At 33.8% G+C, this 23,270-nt stretch overlaps 1 protein-coding gene across 1 annotated transcript in view; it reads right to left on the bottom strand.

The window, feature by feature from the left end:
- Nucleotides 1–334: 334 nt before the first annotated feature.
- LOC109070020 (FYVE, RhoGEF and PH domain-containing protein 1-like) overlaps nt 335–23,270 on the bottom strand; it is a 46,453-nt gene continuing 23,517 nt past the window's right edge. The window contains 16 exon segments of the mRNA XM_042729330.1: nt 335–4,918; nt 5,152–5,298; nt 5,390–5,548; nt 5,624–5,752; nt 6,870–6,971; nt 7,065–7,095; nt 7,290–7,369; nt 7,460–7,552; nt 7,661–7,807; nt 9,015–9,073; nt 9,269–9,404; nt 11,962–12,118; nt 13,030–13,268; nt 14,461–15,133; nt 15,943–16,129; nt 17,125–17,337. Of these exon segments, the coding sequence (XP_042585264.1) occupies nt 4,649–4,918; nt 5,152–5,298; nt 5,390–5,548; nt 5,624–5,752; nt 6,870–6,971; nt 7,065–7,095; nt 7,290–7,369; nt 7,460–7,552; nt 7,661–7,807; nt 9,015–9,073; nt 9,269–9,404; nt 11,962–12,118; nt 13,030–13,268; nt 14,461–15,133; nt 15,943–16,129; nt 17,125–17,337 (2,822 nt within the window). The 3' untranslated portion in view covers nt 335–4,648.

Raw genomic sequence — 23,270 nt, 5'->3', positions numbered from 1 at the left:
TGATTTAATGGAGCATAAAGTATGGCATTTTATTTGCGTTTATAAAATAGAAAAAAAAATTAAGATTAATAATTTATTATAGCCTACGCATATGTGTTTTTGACACAACAGGGTTCTTTTTTTTTAAAGCTTTCCATGTATTTGTGAGACCCATTACGTTTGATAAACTATTATATGGCCTAGCTAGTTTAAATCATAAATGTATGTATTTCCTCGTTATATATACACGAATATAAATATATACATATCCCCTTTACACACACACGTAAGATATTAAGTAGTGCAAACTATCGTATCACACATTATTTAGATAAAATAAATGAATGAAATACTCTTTTTGTTCTTTTATTACTTTATTTCATAAACATTTTCATGATCTTGCACAGATTTCATTGGGATATTAACATACAATGGTACCCAGTGGCCTGCCACTAATTTAATCAACAATAATAATTATAATAGTACTTGAAATAACAGTAATACCCATTATGTGTACAATAAACCAGGTTTCATGAGGGGAAACAATAGCATGAATACTTGTGCCATATAGTGTCATGGTTTGGCTAATAGGATTAAAAAAAAAAAAAAACTATCGTCATGCAGCAATTTCTTGGTTTTCTGAGAGAGGGTTATTTGTGCAAAATAACATGCCATGAACTGTCCTTGAGAAGATCAACTATAGGGCTATCTGGCAATGTTTTACAAATCCCTCTCTGCTGATTTGTTGCAGACGTAAATCAAATGAAGAGTCAGCAAAAAAATGACAGAAGCGTGTCAGGAGGTGCTCATTCCACTACTTCGGGTTTGGCATGCTGCGATGATGCCAGAGAGCAGAGGAGAAGGAATGGTAGATCATCTCTAGGCAGGTAATCATTAACATCTATGAGCAAAACAGCTGCCCATGCCATCAACACTGCTTTCTTTAGCTTCCATATAAAAGAAACCTGCATGACCAAATGCTGGCTTACAATAAATAGGGTTTAAAAGTTTGGCATGTAACAAAGTAATCGTCGTAATGGCAAAAATGAATTTGGTGTAATAGAACTAGGTTATAAACATGAACAAGATTAGAACCCTCAAGTCAATAATCCAGGTGTAGGAACAGATTACATCATCATCGTCATCATCAGACTGTGCTATTCATGGAATCTTTTGGTATGCAGATCTACGCATATACAATATATACAATGTAACATTTAATTCTCTGTTCTGCACCACAGAGATGTAACAGTTTCTCCCAAATGATTCTTGCCACAGAATAATCACTGTGTTATTACTCCATATTAAAGACTAGAAACTCTGTTTTTATAACCTGTTCATTTAGATACACTGAATGTACCATCATATCATATATTTATAAACACAAACCTGTTCCCTTGATCAAACAATAAAATAGCACCTCTGTTTCTGTATATGACACTTAATGTCAGATTGTTTGTTTAAAAATGCACAATTGTTCAGATATCCTTGCTAAAATGAAGTTTTTTATCTGTATCTTCTATGAATAATGTAGTTTTTGTGAGATTTCAGAGAAATACATCCTTTAAAAAATAGTTTTAATAATTTTGTGGACTTAGGGATGAAGAATAGAAATGGAAATATTAAAAATTAAATTTCATGCATTAACTTCCAATTACTGTTGGACTTGGAGCACACAGAAACAATAACTTATATTCTCCCAAATGTTAACATATAGTGTTTTGCCTTTGTATTTTGGTAGTGTTCATCATTTGGTTCATTGCAGAGTTTACTAACTTCACTACAATTACCTCAAGGAGTAAAAAAGACAATAAATATTAAACAACGGTATTAAACAAAAAAGAAAGGTAAAGAAACAAAAAATGTGACAGGAAACATTTCAATTACTAATACAAATTTTCTGTAGTATACTTTGGCAAAAAGCAGTTGTGAAAAACAATGTGAAGAGAAGCACAAGGTTGCAAAATATCAGTAAGGCAGGATATCAAGAACAATAATACTGAGAGAAGCAGGAAGATGAATGTGTGTGTAAGCGTGAGTGACTGGCAGGCTCAACTGAGGATCTGGGAATGACCGGTACAAGTCGTAAACATATGGAAGTGAACACACACAGCCCTGTCCCAAAGCCATGTGCTGCCATCAACAGTCCAGAAACCTCTGAGGAAGGAAACCGCAGACAGGCTGGAGGCTGGTGGACTGGGAAAACACAACGACTGGATCACCTTCACTTACTCGAGCGATGTCTTTGACAACAAAGAGCAAGATTAAAGCGATATCAAACACAAAAAAGGTAAAGCAGTTCTCAATGAGTCATCAGCCGTTCACACTGGCAAATAACTGGATTCAAAAGAGGAAATGAAAATGAAGCTCTTTCTAAAACACCGAATATCTACCTCTGGAAAAAGTGGTGAAACGAGAGAACTTATCCTAAGCTTTTCTTGACCTGGGGTTTACCACAATGCTCAGAATCCATTTAAAACTGCACATAACAAAGATCAAACACCAAAGCTCATTGACAATACCTAACCCACAAAACTGGGCTCAGAGGAATAAGTTATATTTACAAATGAATTCGTCCTTTAATCTTTTGCACTTTTCATACACAAATACACCACAGTTAAAAACGTTTGATATCCTCATCAAAACTTTTACCTTTTTTTTATTTATATATATTCTATATTTATCAAAAAACCCTCTAAATAAGGCAGGGATATCATTGAGTTTACAATGATAAAAACTAGCCCGATTCATACACACCCTCATGACCTAAAATCCTCATATTATCTGCAGTCTTATCAAATGCCACAACACCCCTGCATTCATGAAATCACACATGCACACTCAAAAACCAGGATAAAATCTCTTATCCTGTAGGGAGAGCCCTGTCAATTCCTTTGATTGAAACGTTCCCATCACACACGGTTTCTTCCACAGAATTGTTTTTCCCTACAGTTGGAGCGAAAGGGACAGTCTAAAGTGTGAATCGCACAAAACATGTCCAGGTCACATTTCTATGGAAGCCTGTTTCCACCATGGAGTAAAAATAAATAAATAAATAAATGAAATGGTAAGTGCGAATTTACGTCATCATTCAGAATCACAATTTTGAGTTTATATCTCACAATACAAAGAGAAAAGTAATTGTCATAATTGCAAGATTTAAAAAAAAAAAATGTTCCGAATTCTGAATTTCGTCTCACCATTTTGACTTTTTTTTTGCACTTTTTTTCTCAGAATTGTTTCTCAGAACCTTGAGTTTATATAAAATTAGAATGGTGAGATATAAATTAAGATTTGCGAGAAAAAAGTCTGTATTGGAGATAAAAAGTCACTTTTGTTTGTCCCATGGCAGAAACAAGGTTCCATACATTTCACCCCCCAAATAAAAAAAATATTTTGTTTAAAATAAAAAATGCTTATTTTTACACCATTAAGTTTTTATTTTTTACATCGTGACATATTATTTTAATTACAGTTAAGACGTTTTGTAATTCCTACTATTCTCAATAGTTCTTATCAGATTCTCATTACTGTAAATCAGCATAAATTAAAGACAGTACCACATATACTTTATAAATATTTTACAATTTAAATAATGTATAATTTATTTCACCTTACAGTAATGAGATTTGTACTAATAAACCATGTCACAGTGCAACAAAAATCTTAATGGTCATTATAACAAGCTTTATTTACTTTACTTACATGCAAAATAAAGTTTCTTAACTGGTATTAAATTTGGGTTGACATGTTCTTGACAGGTTCCCTGACATTCACTCCTAGAATGTGTGCAAGCGTCCTCTAGGTGGCAGACTAAATTTGTTGGTGTTTTCCGAGCTGAAGGACCTTGAAGTCAACAGGAAGCACATATTTCTGTGGTTGTGAGTGGTTAAAACCCGCTTAATAAATATTCCTGCTATGTTCCAGCAGTTCCTGATTACCACACATGTATACTATGTTTCTGAGGTAAACACAGGCTTGCATAGCTGAACAACAGTTCATGTGGCCAATCCTGTCACAATCCACTACTAAATGCAATAGCCGATGTTTTACAAGTAATAGAAATGTGAAATCCAGAATTTGATCCTCTTACCAAGCGGATTATTGCCATTAATATTGGCAGGATTCATAGTCCACTTACTCTTACTTATTTAAAACCAACAAAATCCGTCATTCCCTCCAGCTTCTGGTTATGTAAACTAGGGTACTTCACTGTAGACTCTCTAGGTCACCTAAACTTTTCATGAAGCCAGGCCAAACATTCACACACAGCCACCAAACTGTAGAACCGTCTCACTTTGCAAAACCATAGCCTCAGTCGAGAAACCACAACACCTCGAGATTTGGCAGAATCAGTCTTTTTAACATAGAAACAGCTAGCGGCCGAAAGAGTTGATGCACATTATCAAGTCGTCTTTAAAGTGTGCGCACTTTTGTCAGATTGTTCCAAACACTGGTCACTCACACAAGATGAGCAATACACAGAGAAACGTACCTGTAGATATTTCATGCAATTTACAACTGACAATTAATACAGATGTGTGCAAGAGAGAAGGTATACGTGTGTGTGTGTGTGTGTGTGTGTGTGTGTGTTTGTCTATTATATCCTGTCGGTGTGGTCACATTTGTACAGTTTGTGTGTGCAAAATGATATCATATTTTCAGCCAATCATGTGTTTTCTCCCGTAGGTACTGGCTCCTCCCCTTCTTCCTCGAGGGCCTCGGATATCGGACCGTTTGACTGCAGCTCCTCACCCCTGCCAGCTCTCGATAAGACCTCCATCCAGCGCCGCTGCAGTTCCTCACAGTCGGCACTGAAGTAAACGGTCAAATGACTCTGGCTCATTTTGAAGGCGTTGCGACGTTCTAGACGGTCACTTGATTCGGGTAGAGACACCTCAAACCCGATGAGGGGAATACTGCGCTGGGCTTTGACATCCTGTGCGTTTGGAGAGAGAAAGAGAGAAGAAAAGATCAATACTTGACTGGTCAACCATTAACTGATCACTCTGAACCACATTAGTCATGCAATGAATACTAAGGCCTTGTTTACACCTGGTGTTAACATCTGTTTGGTCACATGACTCCTGGTAGTAACATGCAGGTCAAATGCATCTCCTGTAGCCACGTGTGACCGACATCAAATCTGATCACCCCATCTGATCGTCTTACCTGCGGAGCACCATAGATGTACAGCACCAGTGGTTCACTGTCAGGGATGACAAACCAGGCCTTCTGCCACCCACGTCCACTTCCTTTCTCCACATGATGAAGGAAACTACACAACACGCTGTTCTCTGCTGCAACTGAGGCTTGTTTCTGCAGGAAAAAGAGGTGAAAAAATACAGACCACCACTAGCTTTCACACTTTGGGTTGCCAGATGTCATGAGTTTAAATCTTCCATCGCACCTCTAGAATGGAGCGGCGTCTCTGTGTGCTGTTGCTCAGACTGGCCGGAGAGGGCGGCACTCCCACTAGCATGGTGTAGCAGTCTATACACACGCGGTTGGCTCGGTTGTTATCGTACAACAGACGAGCACGGAACTCCGAACACTTCCCACACACCACCTGAAGTCAAGAAGACCCACGTCAGGCCACCGCGTCAAAGAGCATGTCAGAAAACACAGGTATGGTGTAACATACATGTCCACAGGCTTTGCAGTGATGCCGTCTTTTGGTAATAGAGTTGAAAGGCTCCTGACACTTCATGCACAGTGTGACCTCTTTCTCCCGGATTGGAGTGGGCGCTCGCTTTCCAAGCTCTGTGCAATTCTGAAAACAAAGAACGGTCAGAAAATATTGCAGTGGTCACAAAACCTAAAACGTGGGTTAAAATGTCATTGCATTAGAGCTAGTTATCATAAAAGGTGATTAAATGCCACTTGGTTGGATATTTTTTTAACTAATGCAATGACATTCATACATTTTTAAGTGTGGCTTGAGCATCAAAAGACTTTTTGGATCCACTGTATTTTGTAGTTATTCATATAGATCAGGGTTTTTTTTTTTTATATTTTGATGCCACAGACGCCCAAACTGTGGAAACACTACAATTATTTGTAAAATATAATCTGAAATATTTTAATTATTTAGTATATATAATGTACTTGCTATTAAGTTGACATGTTTTTTTGATTTGATTAATATCATGATTTACAACCAGTGTTTAGAAAACAGAAAAAAAAGACAATTCATCATTTAATTTACAAAATATATATATTTTAAAACTGAATTATAACATTATATATATATATATATATATATATATATATATATATATATATATATATATATATATATATATATATATATATATATATATATTTATTTATTTATTTTAATTGTTATTTTTATAATATTCAAATATATGCTTTAGTATTATTTCAATAGGTTAGTAATATAACATTTATACATGTATACATATCCCTGCATTGCATCATAGATATACAAATTATTATATTTTAAAACTATATTATTTTAGGAATATATCTGAATTTAATAGAGGTCTCTGAACCCAAGTTTGAAAATCTGTGATAGAGACTGCATTTTATTTTTCCCATAAAAAATCTGAATGAGGCCTGGATATCAGTTATTTTAGTATTATTTTGAATTGGCTATTTTTTTCAGTTTTGATTTTAGTTTGAGTAATTTTGTCATTATTTTAATATTTCTGTTTAGCTTTTATATTTTTGATATCAGTGTTAATCATTTTAGTACTTCAACTTAAAATTTCATTTGGTTGCCAAGGCAACATTTCATTTTCTTGTTTAAGTTACATTTTTCATTTGTTCTTTATTTTTCAGCTTTATTTTAATTAACAAAAGTGATTTTAAATAGTTTTACTTTTAGCTTTAGGTAACAACACTGCGAGTGTTAAGATAAAACTAACCGGAGAGTTTGGAGGAGTGAAGTCCTCTTCCCGAAACGAGCAGTTGAGCATCCGGAAGGTCTCCAGCGTCTGTTCATGTCTCTGTATAGTGGCCTGGATCGCCTGTGAGAAAGTGAACAAAAATGAGAATAATGTAAGCAGGAGTGTTGTAGTCGAGAGATATGAGAACCTGTGATATGATGAAGAAAAGCTCACCTGAATCCAGTCTCTCTTCTCCTCTTCCGTCCTGGTCAAAATGAAAACAGTAAACGTTTTAAAAAGGCCAAAAGCTGCACATATTTCTCATGTTTTCCAGTGGCTGATATGCTTATCTTGGGTATTTTCTCCTAATGCCCGAAAGCTCGGACAACATTTCTGTGGTTGTCAATCAACCTCAGATTTTATTTTTAAAGCAGATGAAGCACATTCCCTCAGCCGTACCTCGCTTGCAGTTCTAGTGAACGTTGTTTTCCCGACACCAGAAATGTTCGCGGTACGTTCATGCTGCTGGTCTCCTTCAGCTGTGAAGCGTTGCAGAGTGAATCAGTCATTTGATAAGAGAAGATTTATTTTGAGTTTTATGCTGTAAACAAGATAAAAACATGCTGAACCTCCATGCCGTCTACGTCAATCCGCGCTCGCACTCCAAACTTCTGTCCAATCAGCCTCAGTTTGGGAACGCAGTACAACAACCTGTCATTGAATTCAGAGAGAGACGAGCAAAGTTACACGTGCATGATTTAGCATCAATCTTACTTAAGAAAAAACATTTAAGGTATGATTTATGTCATTTATGTTTGCCTTTGACTCACCAGAATGAGGTATCTATCCTGTGATGTCCCGTTTTTGGCTGACAGTTTCAGGATGTGTCCCTCTTTGATGAGCTCATTAGTCGGGTTAACAATGTCCTCTTCTCCACCGAGCAACTCGTACACTTTCAGCAGCTTTCTCATGCGCTCCTGAGGGACAAAACATTCACACGTTTGTAGAAGCATTTTTCATTTCATTCAAGAAATGGCCAAAGAAACTGTCAAAACTGTCCCCACCAATTTTTGTTATTTTTGATATTCATATACATACATATACTAACTTTAGAAATAATAATATATTCTAGTTATATATTCTCTCTCTCTCTCTCTCTATTTATTTATATTAATATATACTTCTGTAATTTAAAAATGAAAAAGGACAGCCCTGGGCAAGCTGCGTTTATTAAAAAACTATATATAAAATATTAGATATAGTATTATTTTGTAATTGTATTAATTTATTGTATTAGTAATAGTAATATTTTTAATATTGTTAAATTATTAATTATTTAATTATTATAATATATATTTAAAATATTATATATATATATATATATATTTATATTTGTATTAGTAATAGTAATATTTTTAATATTGTTATATATATATTTATATACTTTTGTAATATGTAAATGAAAAAAATCTTTCTTTATAATATACATATATATAAACTTCATTAAAATATACATATTTAAATTGTTATTTTTATATAATTTTAATATATACTTAAGTCATATTTTAATATGTTAGTAATATAAAAAAAATTATATTCAAACACATGATATATTATACATATCGCTAAATTATCACTAAATAATCGTTGTTTAATATTATATATTCCAATTATGCAAAACTACTCAACTTACTTTCTGAAATTTTGTCATTTTGAATTGAAAATCATTGCTCATTTACAGTACATGATTCATGTAATTCATTACTCAATGTGACAAAACAAGAAATGTTTTGTGCTTTTGCAATATTAAGCATACAAAGAAGAGTGAATGTGTGCATATTTTATTTTAAAATATTACTTGCAAATAATTCAAACTGATTGCTTCACAACTAGAGTTAGACTTTGTTATAACACAGTTATGACCTTGTTTTCAGCAATGAAAAAAAAATCCCGCCAGATTTGACTATGTCTGTTTTAGGTCAAGTCTACTCGGAGGGAGGTGTCTCATGTCTCTAAATGTCGAAAATAAAAACATAAGCAATTAACAGATTCAAATGAGAGACTTTCACAACAGACCTCACATTAAAAAGGCAACCATGCTTAATTACAAAGGGATGTTATAAGTGGCAGTGTTGGTTTTCACCCCAGACGGAGTGTGTGTGGTTCGTCTGAAGCTGCACTCACCATTTTCCTGATGGCAGCGTTTGAATGTTCTGCCGCTGTGGCAATCAGCTCCAGAGATTCTGTAAAGGATAAAGGACTTGATATTAAAAAAAAAAGCCTTTTTTTACATTTTGCCTTTTATCTTGGCCTGTTAACCTTGCATGAAACTTTACACTGCAATATTTCCAGGCACCATGCACGAACAGATGAAATTAAACAGAAAGTGGGCCGCTGCAGTCAGTGGAGGAGATAAGGCCCATTTGATTGCATGAAACTTTACACTGCAATATTTCCAGGGTCCTCTGGCAGACGGTGCAGATAGTCTTTGAGCAGGAGCTCGTAGCGAGGGATCCTCTGCACAGGCTCCAACATGTGGTGCTGTAGGGTAAGATTCCCACACATCTCCTCTTTCTGCAAAACACACCCAAAATCATCCGATGAGCAAAAAGAAACCATGCACCGGTCCATTCCCACACACAAATTCAGAATATTTGCAAAAGCAGATACTTTCAAGATATAAAAACAAGACTGACTGCATTTACTACATTTATTGTGCACAATTCAACTGTGCACATAATTAATGTATGTGTGTGTACTGTGTATAATTATTATATACACACATACAGTATATATTTCTCTATATATTTAGAAAATATTTACATGTATTTACATGTATAAATTTATATTCATATCATTTATATTATAAATATATTTAATCTATAAACATTTTTTTCTTAAATATGCATGTTTGTGTATTTATATATACATAATAACTATACAGAGTACATACACATATATTATGTAAACAAAAACTTTTATTTTCCAAAATAATTTGTTTACACAATATATTTGTGTGTACTCTGTATATTTATTATGTATATATAAATACACAAACATGCATGTATATATTTCAGAAAAAATGTTATGTTTATATATTAAATATATTTATTTATAATATAAATTATATGAAAACAAATATAGACAAGTAAATACATGTAAATATTTTCAAAATACATACTGTATGTGTGTATTTATATATACATAATAAATATACACAGAACACACACATATATTATGTAAACAAAAACTTTTATTTTGACAGCACTTATATATATATATCTATATATATATATATATATATAAGCTTTCATTAAAACATTATATATTAAAATACACTATATATTACACATATTACTAAAGTATGCATTATTAAAATAAAATAAATTATATTATAATATACAATATAATACATATTTTAATTATGATTTAATTATATTACTTTTTTTGTTGTTATATATATACATATTTAATTATATATATTTCATAATCAAGTCTGTATGCTCAGCTTACTTTAATATGCGCTTTCTCAAAGTTTAATACTTCATGCTTTGCTCAAAAAATATTTTACTTTCCATAATGCAATCAAATCCCGCTGGAAGAAATCCAGTCCCTGCCTACTTTATTTCCTTCTGAATATTTAGTTTTACTCTGAAATACATCACATTGCAAAAGTAAAATGTGTTGAACGAATGCTGTTTCATGCTGTCTTTAACAATAAGGCAGACTCCCAAAACACATCCACGCACAATCATGATGATTCATTGGTAGTGTAAGCCGTGTGTGATGGAGCCCGTGACATGCCTGATCTCCTTCCAGCAGTGCTGTGATCTCAGGCGCCGGCCCTCGCGTTCTCTTAATATTCTCCACACAGTGGCAACCAGAGACGTTTGAAGTGCCGCACCAGGCCTGATTGGGGCGCCATTAGTATTCACCATAACCTACAACTCCCTGAAAACACTCTCGCACCCACAGCGTCTCCCTCTTTCATCTGACGCACTCAATCATGGCTGAGCCGTGGGAGCACTCTCGTTATTTTAAACATGAACGCTCTTGTCTCAAGACTGTGAAGGTGAATTTGATGGAGTGCACCTGGAGAATGAGAATGCTGTATGACGAACACACGCTCTGTTCATTCAGTCCACGGCTGTGAATTATGCAGAGTTACACGCAATTAACACTCATTACAACAGTGAGAGGGTTGGGAAGACTGTCTTATTTTCACACAGTTCAGCTGAGAGAGCGATTTCTACACTTGAAATCTATTCAGCGTTCTGTTTGGTCTAGATATGCTACTGCCTCAAAGTCCATTACAAAAAGCCCCTGTTAAGATTGTTAAGATGTGATTTTAGTCTAAATCAAATGCAGCATGATCTGCTTACTTAGGAAAGACCAGAATGCACTGTAATGAGTATTTTTTTTCATTCAAAATAGTTTAAATATATACTATCATTAAAAAGTTTGGGATCTTTTTTTTTTTTGAAGAAGTCTCTTCTGCTGACCAAGACTGCATTTATTTGATCAAAAATACAGTAAAATCTGAAATATTGTGAAATATTATTACAAATTAAAATCACTGTTTTTTGTTTTAATATATTTTAAAATGTAATATATTCCTGTGATCAAAGCTGATTTTTCAGCATCATTCCTCCAGTCTTCAGTGTCACATGATCCTTCAGAAATCATTCAAATATGCAGATTTGCTGCTCAAGAAACATTACTAATTACTATTATCATCAATGTTGAATTTTTTCACGATTCTTTGAGGAACAGTTCAAATTGTTCGAAAGAACAGCATTTATTTGAAGAATCTTTGTAACTAGTAATAAATGTCTTAAATACTGTTACATTTGATTAATGTAATACATCCTTGCTGAATAAAATATTAATTTCTTTTAAACAAAAAAAAACTTTTGTGCATGCATAAATATATGCAATACATAACTAAATTGAGGTAACAATTTTTATGATACAATATGAAATTATGATGTAAAGTATTAATTTCCTTTAAAACAAATCATTCTGACCCCAAACCTTGAACGACAGTACTGCATTTCATCCGATATTTATGCACGATACAAAGACTTTTTCTTATTACAGAGCATTGTTAGTTTGGATCACAGTCTGGTACCTGGATGTTGTGAATGATGGCTTTGAACTGAGAGGAGCGCTGCATCCAGGTGTTCACCAGCTCCATGGCCCGGTCAAAATTTTTCACATACTCGCCGTACATCTTCAGGAAAGGCGCCAGTTTCTGCAGGATGTCCCCGATGCGGGGGTTCAGATCCCTGAGGGCAGAGGGGTGGAAGTCAAGGTTCATCCAAACTCTTTGTAAAGGTCACCCTTCCCCTTCCAATATTAGACTATTTCTAAACAAAGTTTAGTTTGTGCAAACACAAACGTCACTAGGATACTTGGAAACATCCGTTTGTCCTCTAAATTCAAAATCCATTCAAAATTTATAGCTATGTCCAAAAGAAAAAAAGATTTATATTTTCATATTTTATTAACTTTTTTATACATTTTTATTAATAACATATAAAATCATTTATCAGCATTGACATATTTTTATAACTATGTTATTGCCTAGCTTATTATTTAAAGTTGAATATATAAGTATATATAAGTATGCCCAAATTTATTCACATACATACGGTAAAATGACTTAGTATCTTAGTATTTTTGTCTTGCTTTTTTTCAGTACAAATATCTAAACATCAGGTATTTTGTCTTGATTTCTGAATTTAAATCAAAATTGAAAACTAGAAAATAATATTGATTTCCCTTTGAATTAAGTTTATTTTTCTTACCCCATTGGCAGATATTTTTCTCATTTTAATACGTTTTTGTAGAAAACAAGTAAACGTGTCATGATTTAAGAATGTTTAGATATTTATCTGGAAAACAAGACAAAAATATTTTGTAAGATTCATTTTTTACTTCTACTACATACGATAACATATCTCAACTGTATCATCACAAAATAACACTATTGCCCAGCCCTAGTCTGCTAAATCATGTGACTATAAGACATAAAGATATTGAGATATAAACATTACCATCATGATTTTCTGCAAAGCTACTTTGAAACAATGTGCATTGTGAAAAGTGCTGTATTAATAAATTTGACTTGACAGCAACATTAGTAACATTAGCATTTTACCATAATAAAATCAATCTCACAGTCTTTCTTTCTCACCATTCCTCCATGCGTTTCTCCAGCGCGGGCAGCAGGAACTGCTGGTGGAAGCAGTAGATGGAGCAGATGTTGGAGAAGATGCCCATGACCATCTCACAGGGGAAGGAGCTGCGAGCTCGGGCCTCCTCCATCAGCTGGGCGCAGAACACCTGGTCCAGGAGGTGTAGTCTGGACACGTACGCTTTCTCCGTATGCAGCAGCTCATTAGCAATGTTAAACACCCGCTGCTGCACTGACAGCTGCAAAAACGGAAAATGTTAGCGGAATAATGAGTTTGAACAAACCTGTGACAACAACTTGGACGGAAGTGCATAGAATAAGTCTCATTCTTTCTAACAGTAAAAATGTATAAATTAAGAATTTTGTGCTTTTTAAAAAGGTTTCTTATGCTCACCAAGCATGCATTTATTTGACAAAAATACAAATAATTAAAAGTAACAAATACAAATTTTTTTTAAAGATACTTTTTTCAGTATTCTTCAATGAATAGAAAATTTTGAAAAATTCTTATCTTTAGTAAAATTATAGATGTCTTTATCACTGATCAATTTATTACATCACTGCTACATAAAAGTATTCATTTAAATTAAAATGAAATTTTACTGACCCTAAAATTTTGAATAGTACTGCTATGAAAATAAATAAATTATAAAATATAACATTTTATTAAATAAATATTAAAAAACAAAAAATATTTTAAAAATTATTTCAACAATTACATTTTATATTTATTTATTATATATTATATATATTTATATATACATTTTATATACATTACATAAGTGTATATGGTTAAAGTAAATGTTAATATTATTAATTTGATAATAAATAATATATTATTACATATTATATAATATAATTATTTTATAAATGTCTATATTTGAATATATACTTAATATAAACCATAATTAAATGTTTGTTTTCATACATAGGGTTAAGGTTAATTAATAATTTGTAAAAAAATATATATTAAAATACATTAAATACAAAACAACATTTTAAATATAAATATATATCATTTTATAATATAGAATTGTATATAGAATTGTAATTATATAATATATAAATAATATAAAATTATACAAGATAAAATTTGTATAAATAATAAAAATATGTATATATATATTTAAAATATAAAAATTGTATTAAAAATAAATGATAAAATAACGATTAAGTTCATATTTAATAATATATTTTATTTATAAATACATATGTTAAAAGAATACACTTTAGTCAGGGTTTCTTGCACCAAATTTGTCATTTATCTCTTAGATTTAATTAAGCTGTTCATGTATACATATGTGTTTATGTGTATTCACAATATGGAAGTCAATATGGAGTTTTTGGTAATACCCTGGTACCAAGCGTGAGATCAATCCATGACTAAATTATTTAATAATTTCCCAAATAGGTGCCTATATAAATCCTCACCTCAGTGGAGTCCTGCCGTTCAGCTTTAGGCAGAGGTTGAAGGGCCATGGGGTTCATCTCACTCTCATCCCCGCTGCCCTCCTCCATATCACTGTCTCCCTCTGAGTCTCTGCCGCCCTCCACACCGCTGGCCCCCTCTCCTTCGGGCCCCTCGGCATAGCCGCAAGGAAGCCCGGGCCCTGGACTGCAGGGGCAAATCTCCCTCTCGTGACCGACCCGATCCTCGTCCCCGACGAAGCAGAGCTCCTCGCTGTGTGAGGGCGAGCTGATGCTGTCAATGCCACTGTCTCTATTGGCCAGCTTCCCATCCATCTGTGATGGTGGGAGGGACAAGCGTTCCGAGGGGATTTCTGATTGGTTGGCTGTGAGGTCCCTCATTTCCATAGTGTCCAGCAGTTTATCAGAGGCTCCGTAGCCCGATTCCATAGAGAGACGCTTTTCTGAGCAGGTCGCCCCGAGTTCACTGTCATCCTCCTCGGTTTCATCCACCTCATCTTCCTTCTCGACCTCCTCCTCGGCCAGCGGCGCCTCTAGTGGATCCTGAAGGGACGTGCAGGGCAGGATGAACTCTGAGGGTGGAGGGCTAAATGACCCAGAAGCGGTCTGCTGTTCGGGGACCCGTGGGGTACACATCACTCCCCCGGTGATATCTGGTACCACGATGATCTGCTCTCTAAAAAAAAAAGATAAAAAAAAAAAAATAAAACAAGTTACATATGACAAATATATATTTCTAAATATATGTATAAATATTTAAAACACCACATTGTGAGTACTGTGTTAAAATAATATAATAAAATAAATAAAAAAAACTAAATATTACATTAAAAATAAAATAAAATTAAATAAAATTAAATAAAATTAAATAAAATTAAATAAAATTAAATTAAATTAAATTAAATTTCTTTTTTGTATTTTTTTTATTTTATTTTGTTTTGGTTTTTTTATACTGGATTTTTTGTTTATTTATACAGCAAATGAAAAAAATGAGTAAATGAAAAAAATACATTTATGAACAATAAAAAATTAGAATTAAACAAATACATAAAAAATATATACACTCTAAAAAGTCTTAATATCTTATGCACTTCTTCTGAAGTACATATTGCTTTACCTTAATGTTTAAGCCAAAGTAAATAAAAAGATCAATTTGTAAGATGTATGGTTAAAAATAAGAAACTCTAGCTGTATTCTATATATATAAAAAAGTCTTAATATATTATACAATTCTGCTTCTCAAGTACATCTTGTTTTCAGGATGTTTAAATATTTTTACTGGAAAACAAGACAAAAATACTGATTAATAAATCATTTTTGGCAGTGAGATTAAAGATAGAACTTCTTGTTTACCTGTGATCAACAAATGGAGATATCTATATTACTCAAGAGCACCAAATCAGAACTGTAGTTATTAATAATAAAATCTACCGTAATCAAAAAGCGGCTCCAGTGACAAGCGCTCGAATGATTGTGATCTCTCACCTCTCAAACTTCTCGATGAGCGAGAGGACACAAGTGGGGGAGGAGCTTCCCTCTGCTCTCGGTAAGGTGGCGCGTGATTGGCGGGGGTCGGCGGGGAGTGGGCGGGAGGGTGGTGGTGGGAGGGGCTTCTCTGGGGGGCGTGGCCGTCGAGCGCTCTGCTGCTGGAGATGAGGGGGTTTCGGGGGCACTGAACGAGACAAAATCAATACGCAAATCAATACACTGAGACTGGTGCACGATCACATGACCGCACCACAGACAGACACAGATATTAAATTGGAACAGCAGGCCAGAATAACAAGTACTTTCATTAGATTACATCATATTGCATATTATATTATATCATAAATTAAACATGAGGTCAAAGAGAATACAGTAAACATTTAAATAATGGTGACCTCTATTTAGTTATAAGTTCTGCATATATTTAAATATTATTAATAAAATATACTATTGTTGTTAAGAATTTTTTATTTTTTTATTTTAATTTTTAGATTTTGAGGTGTGTGTTTTTTTTTTTTTTTGTGTTTTTTATAAAGTGTAAATTTTGTGAAAAGGTGTATCAAATTTTCCACAAAAATGTTAAGCAGCATAATTGTTTCCAAAATTATTTATAAAAAGAAATGTTTCTTGAGCAGCAAATCAGCATATTAGAATGATTTCTGAAGGATCATGTGACTCTGAAGACTGGAGGAATGATGCTGAAAATTAGCTTTCATCACGGGAATAAATGACATTTTAAAATATATTCAAATAGAAAACATTTACTTTAAATTGTAATAATATTGCACAGTTTTTACTGTATTTCTGATCAAATAAATGCAGCTTTGTTGAACATAAAAGACATCTTTCAAAAACATCAAAAATCGTGCCGACCAAAAACTTTTGAATGGTACTAGCTCTTGAATCTCATTTGCATATGCGCATATTTAAATAAATAACAACTAATTTACTGCCATTCCTCAAATGAAGCTATTTTATGGCTTTCCAAGACTTGCAATATGGCATAAAAGCTGCCTTTCTGTCATTTTTTAAAACTTGATGTCCTGTGTTCACTGTATTTATAGAAACAAAGAGCTTGGTCATTCTTCAAAATACATTATTTTGTGTCATGATGGTGAGTAAATGATGACAGAAGTTGAATTTTTGGCTGAACTATCACTTTAAATGTACAGAACGTACCTTGAGGCTTTGGCCCAGGTAAAGGTGGGCGTGTTTTAGGGGGTGGAGGCGGGACGTCCTGAGGTCCATCCTCACTTGTGCCATTGCAGTGCTGTGCTTCCAGGGGTCCAGGGTCAGAGCAGAGGGGCTGTGGGGTCTCGTGGGCTCCGAGGCAGGGGCCTGGCTCAAGGGATAGACTCTTGGTTAGAAGCCGTGGACTGGTGGTGGACGGGCCTGACAGAAAGAGAGAGTGCAGACTCTGACTTTGATTTGGAGAATCTGAATGAAGGGAGCGAACCATGCCTGGTGTTCTTTACCAGTTACAACCAATAACTTGTTATTGGTTTCATTTGAGTAGGTTTTGGCCCGAAATGAGACTTGTTTTGCAATTCAGATTAGTTTGAGTTGAAATACACCACTCTCTCTTTCATAGCCAGAGCTTTGTGATATAACAGCAGCATGTACACAATACAGTGAGTTCCCATCAGGGCCATTAATGTGAATAAAATTGGCTTTGGCAAGAAAATAAAACCGTTATTTGTAAACAATGTGAGCAATTTCAAATGAATGACCAAAACAATCACATTTCATGCACTTCCTAACAACTTTTACCATCAGAAGATTATGTAAGATCATGAATGTTTTTCTTAAGAACATGTGAATGAAGCCACCACAACAATGAGGAAAAAATATGAGAAACAAAAACATGATGTTTATGTTTATTTTTACAGTGAGACGGACTGATGTTTTGTTCAAAAGTTTGGGGTCAGTAAGATTTAATGTTTTTAAAAGAAGTCTCTTATTGCTCACCAAGACTGCATTTATCTGAACAAAAATACAGTAAAAACAGTATAATGTGAAATATTATTAGTTTAAAAATTCAATTTGAATATATTTAAAAATGTAATTTATTCCTGTGATCAAAGCTGAATTTTCAGCATCATTACTCCAGTCTTCAGTGTCACATTCCTTCAGAAATCCTTCAGAAATCAGTCTAATATAATTTTTTGGAAATGTTTCAGGATACTTTGATGAACAGAAATTTATTACAAATGAAAATCTTTATTAGAAATGTCTTTATGATCACTTTTGATTAATTGAATGCATTCTTGCTGAATAAAAGTATAAACAAACTTTTGAACAGTAATGAAAATAACCTTAGTTATGTTAAAGGGTTAATTTAACCTTATGTTAAAGTTTGACTGTGTTTTATAATTGTTTATTAAGTTTTGAATGTTGGTATTTTTTTTATAAGTGATTAACAGGAGGCCTATGTTCACCCCCCGGAGTCGTGTGAGACACTTTTTTTATGGATGGGCGCTTTTTATTTGACTTCTTTTGGACTGATGAACTGCAACACCCACTGACTGCAATGACAGAGATTGAATGATCAAAGACAATTTTTAATATAACTCTGACTGGATTTGTCTGAAAGAAGAAAGTTATATACACCTAGGATGCCTAGGGGTGAGTAAAACGCTGCCTAATTTTCAGTTTTGGGTGAACTAACCCTTTAATGAGTACAGAAATACTTATCTTTAAAAGATAGCCTACTGCAAAATGTAATTTTTCAATAATGCAAAAATTCAATCCACCACCATTCAAAAAGTAAAAACTGTCTCATTATTGCTAGCATAATCATCTCAGACAGGAAACACTTTAAGAATCAACATGAGAGAGGAAAACAAGACAGGCAAATTCAATTCAGTCTAATTTAATGGAGCCGGCTGGGCGTAATGGATTACAGTTCGGCTGAGTGATGTGTCTGAACGCCAGAAAGCATAAATGTACAACACGTTTTCACACAAATCACCTCTGGCTCAATAAACTGCGAGTCCAGATCCAGTGATAAGTCCAAGTGTATACTCCACATCAATCTCAGGCTTAAACTACACACTGGTTTGTGCTGACACAATGTGAACATGACATCAAACTGTGTAAAAAGACTTCTGGGTAAACGGGGAGAGCAGTAGAGCGCCGTCGTGTGTTAAGTAGGTCAGTGTGTTAAAGTGCCAGTCACTACTGTGTATATTTGCCTGTTCAGCTCAATCAGCGCAAGACGTTGTGAGTTTGGATCTAGTGACATAACAAAATTCACAGCTACAAACAATGCACACGTAAATATGACTTGAAGGGCTTTGATATCAAAATGAGCATGGACAGGAAATAATCTTGTTGGACTATCTTAAAGTGGCACAGACGGGTCAGATGGTGGGCACACCCGCCGTCTCGATGACGTTGCCATTTTAAAAAAAGCTTGCCTGTCCCCCTACAAAGAGCTAATTGGTTCCATATGGTGACACTCATACCAGCTAGTGAAGGCAGGGGGCTGAAATGATTTCCACATGCTCCACTAAAATTACTTAAAGGTGAAGAAAGACTAGCGAGGGAGAAAACCAGAGTTATCCTAGCCGCAGATTTGCTCTGGAGTTCCTGTACGGGAAAGGGATGTGTGCTGTGACCTACAAGCCTGCTTGAGTTGGGACGGATTAAATATGTTTTAAAAGAACAGGCGTGTCCCAAACACATCAACTTGAAAGGCATATAATGATAATATAAACTGATCAAATTAATTTTTAGTAATTGTCTTTTTACCAATATTTCAAATAGCAAGACTACACTATGCTATGTGGGGTTTTTATTCACATCAAGTTGAAGAGCATATAAAGAAAATATGTTTTCATATTGTCTTTGTACTGTTATTGCAAACAGCAGGAATATACTACACTTTATGGTTGGTATGGTATCCTGGGTGGCAGTGTTTTTTATATAGTTTAGATACTTTTAAGATTTTTTTGTTTATATTTAGATTTTTTTTTTTTTTCATTTTTCATCTCTTTATATTAAAATGTAGTTAAAGTTTTAGTAATGTTTTTGTCATTTTGATTAGATTTTAAACTGTCTATATAGGCTAGTTTTCACTTATTTTTCACTTTTACTGATTTCAGTACATAAAGTAAATGAAAATGAGAAATGCTTCCTTGGCCACTATAACTGAAATTAAACCAATTCAAGTTTTTTTTAAATATTTTACTTCAGTTAATGTTTATTTCATGTAGCAAAAATTTTTTATTCGTAAAATTATATATACAGTAGGCCTACTACAGCATATAAAAATGCAATTATTGGCGTATGTTTTACAAGAAAATACTATTTTAGTCTATTTCAAAATGTCACGTTTAAATAAATGTTACTAGTCAGTTTTTTGTAATTATTTGTGAAATTTACTAGCAGTTTCTAAATAATTTTTTTATTGCATCATTGTAAAATGTAAAATATATTATCACCCGACTCTGCTGAATGCAACTATAAAGAATAAATAAAAATATAAATAAATAAAATAATAAAAAATATAAGGATATTATAAATATAAACATAATAGTTTTATAGCAATGTGTATTGTTTAAAGTGCTATCCAAAATAAAATGAACTTGACTTTTAGATTTGATTTATAGTAACCCTGATGAATGATTTTTAGGGTGTTAAGTGAATTACTTTGATACATGTCAGTCTTCTTTTAAGTCTATATGATGTTCTTGTTTCTAGATACGGCTCTTCAGTGTAAGTCTAAAGGTTTTTCTAATTTTATCATCTGCCAGTGGAAAATTGTAAAACTAAATGCTTAGAAAAGGAACAGCACACCGTTCTACAACAAAACATGATTTGAGAAATCATTTATATTCAAATGATGAAATGTAATACTTAGTGAAAGGGGTTTGTTCAGATACATAAACCTACATATGAGCAATAATGCCACACTAAAGAGTGTTGCTTAATGCTAATTATAAAAGCTTATTCCCCAAAATTACATTTCAAAACAGGAATTTTAACAGAGATGAACCCAGAAACCAACTGTTAAATTTATATTCTAGTTTCTTACATGGTCTCTGAGAAAAGACTTTTTTCCATAGCAGACAGAGAAAAAAAAAACACATTTCCATTTACAGGCACAAAGCCTAAAGTCAATTCAGGCACAAAGTCATAAAGACATCTAAACAGATGGGAAAATTTCTCCTGGACGGCCAAAAGCATGCATTTTAATGAAGACTAGCATTGCATGCTCATGCTGCAAATTCAGTGTCATCAAAATAAAGCACTGCTGAAATACGCTTCATACAGGCGTCTTCCTTTTGAGAAGTTTACTTCTGACTGACTGATATTGTCATGCTCCATTTCTCCTGAAGGCATAAAGTGCAGACGGGGGCTTTTAGGGCCATGAAGATAAAGCAGAGACAGACATACTACTGGAGTAAAAATATGCTGTATTGCTCTTCAATTCAGAGACTAAAGATTAATCCTTGACTTGCTTTGGCAGCAGTTTATTAAAGGAATAATTCACCCCCATGTCATTCCTAATCCATATGAAAAAGAGAAGTTCTGGCACTTTTTAGTCTTTTTTTTTTGGAGCATCTTCACAGCCTCTGGTAACAATACCCTGTGACTGCGGCAGCTGGGATTTTTTTTATTTTGTGTCGCATGTCACAAAGATAGTCATACTGTAGTGGTTTGCAAAATATGTATCGTCTACGAAAATTCAAGATATATGGGGCCATTTTTTCCTACAAGCTTTGTCTAATATATTTATATCCAGTTGTATAGTTAAACTTTTTTTTTTGCATTGTTTACATATCTGGTGTATTTAATATGCTTTTTCACACACCAAAAAAAAGAAAAAAAAGATGAAGATTAAGATTGGTTTTATGAGATACAATTTGTAACTTCACATGAGCCAATATCATAAACAAGAGTGCTGTTTTCCAGAATATCAGCACAGTTGCAAATGCCATATTGACTTATAAAACAGTTAAATAAACAATAAAACAGTTAAATACATTAACAAGTTAACATTGAGTTAGATTTTAGACATAATAGTCTTTTTTAATATTTGTGCACAGCTGCATTAAATGGTCTAAATACACCTAAACACCACTTCAGATGCAAATTCTGCAGTGCTAAGATGGAATTTATTGAATTTATTAACAAATGATGCAAATGCATACTTCCAAGGTTATAAAATGCCATTATAAAGGTAAAAAAATCCTGTGAAAATCAGTTTAATGGCAAATATTGCCTCATTGTGGATTCTATTAGACTCGTAGTTTATTTCTGTCACTGCTATAAACTAACTCCACACATAATATGAAAAAATATGAAAAACTTCAGTATGGACAGCTGTCCATGACAGGCCTAAACCATTCCAGGTACACTGCAAAAAATGATTTTCCAAAATTGTAAATAAACCATTAAAAGATTTTAAAAGAAAACACTTTAGGCTTTATACTTCAAAATTTTGGTTTAAAATTTGCCGTTTCGTTGTAATTATTTGTGAAATTTACAAGCAACTTCTGAGTGAAAATGGTTTCACTACCATTTTTGGTCTAATTATTGTTATCATCAAAATCTCAAATATCAATTTTGTGTTAATATCGCACACCCCATCACACGGCTTTTAAAACAACTTAAGGTGAGTAAATGGTGACAGAATTTCTATTTTTTGTTGAACTATCCCTTTCAGAAATTCACTTCCAATGGGAAGCTCATGTGACGGACGTCTGTAAGCATACTCTGAATTACCCATGATTCAATAGAACATCTGCCTCACCAGCTTCCCTACAAAACCACTTTGAAGACATTCAAAGCTAGATCCTATTGAGTGTAGCAGTTTGCATTTCAATAAAAAGACCCATGGCTTCACCTCAAAAGATTTCCAATCAAAAATCGAAAGTCCACAGTGAACTATTTAGCAATATGTTAATGAGCAACTGAACCTAAAAGAAACTGCCAACCTGACTAAAACATTTCAAGATCAAACTCTGAGCGTGAAATCAGGACATCAGCGCACACCTTGTGCATGAGCAAACAGGATGTACTGCACCTGCACTGTAAGAAAGTGACTATTAGAGACATTCACACATTAGGACACAGGTCAAATTCTTTTCCTAAATGGTGCAAAGATGCCTGTAAAAAATGAGCTGTGGTCCGGTGGAGACAGGTGGAGGTATTGCTGGCTGCACTGAGGCACAGCAGACTCACATTTGACAACCTCTGCAGAAATCTCCACCCCATGGGTCTGATATCAGGATATTGGTTATATCTTCACAATTCAGATTGATGTCTACACTATAAAACCACACAGGAACTCTCTAATATGAATGATGATGCACTTC

Source organism: Cyprinus carpio, chromosome B8, assembly GCF_018340385.1.
Source record: "Cyprinus carpio isolate SPL01 chromosome B8, ASM1834038v1, whole genome shotgun sequence".
In the NCBI taxonomy this organism is placed as follows: domain Eukaryota; kingdom Metazoa; phylum Chordata; class Actinopteri; order Cypriniformes; family Cyprinidae; genus Cyprinus; species Cyprinus carpio.
This window is presented reverse-complemented; position numbering and strand designations above follow the sequence as displayed.